Below are 7,389 nucleotides of genomic sequence, written 5' to 3'. Positions count from 1 at the left end.
TGATGTCTTTGTGTAGTCACTTTAAGGAGCTCTACTGCCCATTAAACATCTTGTCTCTAAACCAACTATGTCAGCATATGATTCTAGCAGCTACAACTGTTTCAATAGAAAGTTGAAACCAAGAACAATAGCCAGCTAAAATTTTTATATGAGAAGTAATTTTCGAAGTTTATCATGCTTCTCCCTTGGTTAAAATTTTTTCCCAAACATCATAGTTAAATATGTAGGGTAGGGAATGATCCAGGTCAATTGCAACCATAATTGAAGCAAGTAATGGACTACGAGGTGCCTTTTTCTTTGTACCCATCCTTAAACCCTTCACCCACATAGCCACAAGGCTACAGGCTAGGCAAATAAACAATGACTGTCAGCACACACTGAAAAAATAGCAGACCCCCATAAACTGCTCCTTGGCCACCAAGGTAAGAAGGGAAATAAGCGCAAAAGGAATCTGTAATGACTGAAGCACATTAAGCCATTCATTCAAAAAAACCAATGAAGCTTAAGATGTTTTTAAACACAAGAGCTACAACTATGGTTGGCACAATTGCAAAAGTCCATGTAATCAATGCCCTTAGGCATTTCTTGAGACAAGTTGAGAAAGCCTCCCATGATAAATTGTATGCCATAAGAGCCAGTTCTTGTGCTACCCTGTCCAGCTGCCAATAAAACAATACCCCAAATATAAAGGATTGGGAAGAGTCCTCCTTTGTACTTATTTCAAAGACATTTCCCTGCATTTACCAGTCCTATTCTACTTGCTTGTTTAGTACCATACAATCCCTTAGCAATTATGCTAATTGCTAGGTAGCACATAGCTTCGACTAACATAGCTTTGGCTAACTTCTTTACCTGCTCCTATCCTTCAAAGTGCAGGTAATCCTGCAGGGGGTTAAAAAAACCTCCCACATTACACATCACTTCAGCATCCAAGAATGTATAGCAAGTCAAAATGTGACATGACCACTTCCCTTGTGAGGAAACCACAACTAATTTGTGCAAGCAAATATAATTTGGGAGAATCAAAAACTTCTATTACAAGTAAGCCATAATCGACAAAATATCAAGAAAAATACACATAGTCTTTGCAATCCTGGGAAGAATTGCCCAAATGCAATCTCCTAATTATGAATATCTATCCAATAGTTACCCACTTACCCTTTTATATTTCCTTAAAAAATTAAACTTCCTTTTAGTTTTTGATAAAGTGGGAGGGAGAAACTAGATTTAAAAAAAAAAAAAAAAATTCCAGCAAACTATTTACTTAAGTATTAAGGAATGGAGTAAGAAAAATCAAGTAATAACCAAAGTAATGCTCTTGATCAGTGCCCTAAAAACAAAAACAAAAAATGTAATTTTAGTCAACTATGAAGTCAGGTATGGTATTCCCCTAAAAGCACATTCATATAGCATGGCAGTGTATGTAATCTGGGAATATAGGAATAAAATATTAGTGGTTTTGGGTTGAACGGCACCTAATTTTTCCCTCCTTCACCATAGAAGGTAATGCCGACGAATTTGCAACTGTCAGATTTCATTACCAGCCATTGAGGCACTCCCGGGATCCCAAGCCTCTTCAAAAATTCTGTCTTTGTATGATAATAGAGAAACGGCATTTCCTCTTTATACGCATGAGCTTCCAGAAAGATCTCACCAGTGTTAGTGTCGATGGCAAGAATGTGACTCCTCGGCGTCAAATCAGAAATATCAAAAGGAAAACGAATAGTTTGTTTAACCCAAGAGTAGTTGTGATTGTGGTAGTCCTCCTCCAATATCCAAACATCCAACTTGTCATGCAACCCATTTATCAAAGCCAAGCGTCCACAACCACAATCCAAAAAAAGAGCTGTTTTATTGTTTGATTTCAACTCATCAGGGATAGTGATGAGTCTAAAAGTCTCTTCGTGGAGGTCAAATGCCAGTACCTTAAACAGGTCGTCATACATTTTGACAAGCCAATACACTGCCCCATTAACAGAAACACCAAAATCATTCTGAGCATACCTTATCTGATTCAAGTGAATTCCGCAGTAGTTTTCAGGCTCTATCTCTCTCCAATTGTTAACGTCGTGACTGAACAGCGTGAGAATGCTACGAAAACTGAATAACTTGAATTGGTTGGACAGAGGATCAAACCCAAAACCGAAATAACTAAAGTGTTCTGGAAGGTGAACAGTGAAACGCTCTGCAGTATTGATCTCGGCTGTGTTGATGTTTAAGATATCTATAGTACTGCCTTTCACAGGATTATCATTGCGAAGAAGCAGAAATCCTTCTTTGATGAGTGGATCATAGATTTTATGAGGAAGATGATAAAAATAAAGGTCCGTTAGAGCTGATATAACAGGAACTGTGAAGACGAGAGTGGCGGGTCCTATATTTTTGCCACCCTCATTGATCTCTGCAGAATAATAATGTGCCACGGTTTCTGATCCAGTATACAATCTAGTTTCTCTGTAGCATATCAGGATTCGGCTCGTGCGGGTGTGCTGATGATGACAACGCTGATGCTGTTCTTCTTCTTCTTCATGGCGGCTAGATAAGGATAAGCGGCGGAGGAATTGTTTCACAAGGGAAGTAGTACAAGCAGTAGCAGAAGCAGTGGTGGTCGTCTTCAACTTCGACTTCAACAACGCCCTTAGAGACATCACCCTCTGCTGTTTGTGTGGTGTCAGCGGCGCTAGACATATACATCTAAGGGTTTGTGTGGGGAGGCCGGCGTGTGAAGGGCCGGCAGCAGAGGCAGATTAGTGTGGAGTGGAGGCTGTGAGAGTGACAGTGAATACGTGTGGGAAGTAGGGTATGTGGAGGCCGGCGTGTGGAGGCCGATGGCAGATGTCGACTGATGGAGGCTGGCGTGTGTAATAGGGAGCGATGGAGGCGTGTAAGTGAAAGTGGGGCAGGTTGGGTAAGTGTAGGGTTGTTTTTTTTTTTTTTTTTTTTCGACTAGTTTATGTTTAACTTAATTAATTTAAGTTAATTAGTTTAATTTTAGTTAGTTAATCTAATTTATCTAATGGGCAGCGGGCTTGAGTAATTTTGGCAAGGTCGAGCTCAAATGCTTTACAAACTTTATACTATATATTTAATATAAAATATAAGAGTTCGAATTTGGTAATGATAGGGTATAAAATTTATGTTTTACATCATTCAATAAGAGATTACCACATCAGTATTTTAGTTAAAATTCAATACATCCTACCACACTTAATAACATCTCAATAAACTCCTAATTTAATTGGATTTATATATGAGTATTAGAATTAATTCGGTGTAATTGTTCTTATTCTTAAATATGTAATAAAATTATGTGGGATGTTGATATTAGAGAGATAAAACACGAGTTTTACACTACGTCCTTACTGAATTTAATCTCAAAATATAATATCATATTACATTACTATAAGGACTCAATTTGGGACGATCCCCAATGAGTATTGGGTTCGAACATTAAAGGCCTAAACAATAAATTTGTAGAGAGTGGGCTAAAAGGCTAGGTCTTGGTGAACGAACAGTTGTTAGTTATGGTGTTCGTGATGATCGCACAGAGGTGAACTTAGCGTATCTAAGAAGACTTTCTCCTCGGCACGGCCTAAGTGGCTCCGGTCCTTGGACCTCGTCCGAGGAGCTTAATGCTCTTATTATTCTTTTTGCGTTATGGTTCAATGGCCCCTAGAGACAATCAGCCTTTTGCCCCCCTTTTTTCCTAGCTGCTTCCTCCTCTTTTTATACTAACTTTTCCCCTCTCTCAAACGTCCACGTGTAGGTTCGGTTTTTTAGGGTTGATAGTTGTCTTGTCAGCCCATACCTAAAGTGGTTAGGGATGGTTGTAAAAGCTGAAGAGCATGACCCTGTTAGGTGCAGAGTACTTAATTGCAGTATTGGCAGCCTTTCCCTTGAATTGTTCATACACTGTACTCGCTCTTTCTTCTGGGAACGCTCTAGGGGCTGCCTTTGATGGCGTGCCATTCTTTCCTTCTAAGTTTTGGGATGCCGATGACAGGATCGACCTCGGCCACACCTCTAGGCCATTTGGACTTTCGTTGCACGTCCTCGGCAACGTCTCTCCTTGGCTCAGCCTTGGCCCCTAATGTAAAGTGGGCCGGGATCACAAATTCTCTAGCCCTACAATTACATTACATATATTAAAAGTTTGATTTAGATGTCGTGGTTATGCCAAGTGACAACACCAAACTGAATAAATTTTGTTAGATTTTTAGATTTTAAAAAGAAAAAATGGATATAATTTTTTTTCTTATCTTCTTCTTCTAAATTTTCAAGTTGATAAAAATCTTAATTTAATTACAAACCAAATTATTTTCTTCATCTATTTCTTCTTAATTTGATTACAATCCAAAATCTTCATCTTCATCTAATCTTCTTTTTCTTTTTCTTTTTTTTCTTTTTTTTTTTTCATTTAAATTACTACACCTATTGCTACACGTAAAAAATATATAAAAAAATGATATTTTTCACACCTCGTTGATCCATTTGGTAGACTTAGAGTTATAGTTTAACTCAATTTCTCTTGGATTCAACTTAATGAAGTGTGAAAAATATCACGTTTACCATGACTTTTGAGTGGAGTTATGCTGTGTTTTTATGTTATAACCTCTTTCCCTCTCCCTTATATGTGTGTTTGTTTCTCAAAAAAAAAAAAAAAAAGTCTACTAAATGGATATAATTTTTTTTCTTATCTTCTTCTCCTATTATTTCTAAGTTGATAAAAATCTTAATTTAACTACAATCTACAAAACACACACAAAGAAAACTAAAACATCTTCTATCTTTTCACTTTTCTATCTTTCTCCTTATTTTCTATTCTACCATTTTTTTTCATCTTCTGACTAAACAGATCCTAAATTTAATTTTTAAAAAAATCTCATCACAAAATAAATATTTTACATACATGGATCCCATATTCTCTCTTGTAATACCTTTTAAAAAAAAAAAATTTTGAAGAGGCAAATAAAAATAAAACATAATTTAATTAAAATATTAGTATTTTTGACAAAAGAATTGATTAGATGAAAAGGTTGTTTGTTTATCTTTTTGTATTTTTATGGGTTTATAAGTTTTTTTTTTTTCCTTAAAAATTTGAAAGTCGACATATTTTTAGAAAATGAAGAGAAGAGAAAAAATTTTATTTGTTGCACAAAAAAGAAAGAGGAATGATTAGATTACCATTCTTATTACAATTTCGCATAAGTATTAAATTACAAGTGATAAAAATTGTAGATTTACATGAAACTACCACTTTTACTCAACAACTCGCAACTGTTTAGGAGAAAATTATTGAATACTCCGAGAGTACCATAAATGCATATTCTCTCATCTCACATGAATTGTGGGTCCCATCATGAAATTAATTAGTGAGGCATACAATTATGTGAGAGGAAATAATATGCATTTATGATATTCCAGGAGTATTATATAATTACTCCTGGTTAGGTATAGAAGCTCTGGCAAAAATGGTAACAAAAAATATGGTCCCAACGTATGAAAGAAAAGAAAAAAAAAAAGGAAACTATTGGGGGTGTTTGGTACATGTTTTCAAACAACAATTTTTAGTTTTTAAACAACATTACACGTATTTTTATACATGTTTTCATCTACACGTATTTTTACACATATTTTCAAACAACAATTTTTAATTTTTAAGTGCATGTACTAAACATTCCAATCTCTTGAGTCTTGCTAACTATCTTCTCAAAAAAGGAAAAGAGGGGGAAAAAAAAAAAAAATCTCTTGCCAACTACAAGTCATAAAGGAAGGCAGTCATAATTACCAAAGTAGGACTTAATATTACACTTAATCCATACACTAACCAAACAATACCCCACTAGGGGTGTCAATTCGGGTTAGCGTGTCGAATTCGTATCGTGTCGAGGTAGGGGTATTCGACTAAATGACTCAACCCTAACCCAACCCATTTAATAATCGTGTCATGATCCTTCAACCCTAACCCGACCTGTTAATAAGGCAGGTTGACCTGACCCAACCCATTTGACACGCTTAATAAACGAGTCGTGTTGGGTTGACACGAATGTAACACAACCCATTTCAACCTGCATAATATTAAATATAACATCCATCTATAAATATTTTTTTTTTACATCCCAAAAAGCAGTGCATACACCTCAAGTCTTCAACTCACATTCAAAATAATATAGTTCAACAAAAATATAACATTCATCTAGAAATAAGTTATTTACACTCCAAAAGAAGTGCATACACTTCAACCCAAATTCAAAATAACAAAGTTTAACAAAAATAAGACAGCATAGTTGAACAAAAATATAATATCCTCGGAACTCGTCAGATGCTAAGTATCAATATTGAAAGAATTTGAGCAAATAGTAGATTAATCCTAACTATGACCACAATTATCATCCATAGATTATTTGTTGATGTCAAAATTCATAACATCTTCCACAAGCTCATCCAATTTTATTTGTGCAAGTTCTATGCCAAAAAAAAAAAAAAGTATTAGTAGTTCTAGGATCTAAAAGTTTCAATTTCTAATTATATCCCTTGTAAATTTTTGTAATTACTCACTTTGCTTTTTAAATTTAAAATATATGTTGGATATAAAAGGTATTTGAAAAATATAAAATAAAATAAATATATATTTGTTATACGAGTTAAACGTGTTGTGTTAAGTGGGTCATTTTGGGTTGACACAAATAAATTGGCGTGTCAAACGTGTCTATTGCGGGTTACACAGGTTGACCCGCTTATGACACGTTTCTTATCGTGTCGCTTTCGGGTTGATCCGTTTATGACCCAAACCCATTAAGGCCTAACCCTAACTCGAAAAAATCTGTGTTGGGTTCGTATCGTGTTCGCGAGTTGGGTCAAACATTGACACCCCTATACCCCACCACCCACCATTATCATTTATCATCAAAAGTCATGCTTATGAAAAAGTGAGGGGATCGTATCAAAAAAAAAAAAAAAGGGGGGGGAGGGGGTGGGAAAGAAGCTATGGTGGTGGTAAAAAGTGAGGGAGAAGAAGGAACAAGGTTTACCAAGAAATAGGGGTGTGTAAAAAACTGACGAATTGAAAAAATGGCCAGAAACCGACCGAATCGTTGCTAAAATTTTAGTTCGGTTTTGGTTTCATTTTTTAAAAACCGAAATTTTCAGTTTTGGTTCTGGATTTTTTCACCTCTAAACTGACCGAACCGACCGATATATATATATATTTATGTAACACTAATACTTAGGTGATCAGGGGCTTAGTGGTATGCTACTCGTGGTTCGCCTAGTTGATCCCAGGTTCAAGCCTTCGCGTGGGTTGGGGGTAAATTTGCTATTTAATTTTTTAAAACCCTAGAGCATGATATAAATACGGAAATACCCCTTATGATATAAAACCCTAGAGCA

The 7,389-nt window shown here is 35.7% G+C and overlaps 1 protein-coding gene across 1 annotated transcript; it reads right to left on the bottom strand.

Moving 5' to 3' along the window:
• Nucleotides 1-274: 274 nt before the first annotated feature.
• LOC126718867 (uncharacterized) lies at nt 275-2,883 on the bottom strand. The gene is made up of 2 exons (XM_050421226.1): nt 1,476-2,883; nt 275-882 (listed from the first exon to the last, which is right to left on the bottom strand). Exon 1 carries the CDS (start codon nt 2,646-2,648, stop codon nt 1,476-1,478), a length of 1,173 nt encoding a protein of 390 aa, XP_050277183.1. The 5' UTR covers nt 2,649-2,883; the 3' UTR covers nt 275-882.
• Nucleotides 2,884-7,389: the final 4,506 nt, after the last annotated feature.

The sequence above is a fragment of the Quercus robur genome, chromosome 3 (genome assembly GCF_932294415.1).
Source record: "Quercus robur chromosome 3, dhQueRobu3.1, whole genome shotgun sequence".
In the NCBI taxonomy this organism is placed as follows: Eukaryota; Viridiplantae; Streptophyta; class Magnoliopsida; order Fagales; family Fagaceae; genus Quercus; species Quercus robur.
This window is presented reverse-complemented; position numbering and strand designations above follow the sequence as displayed.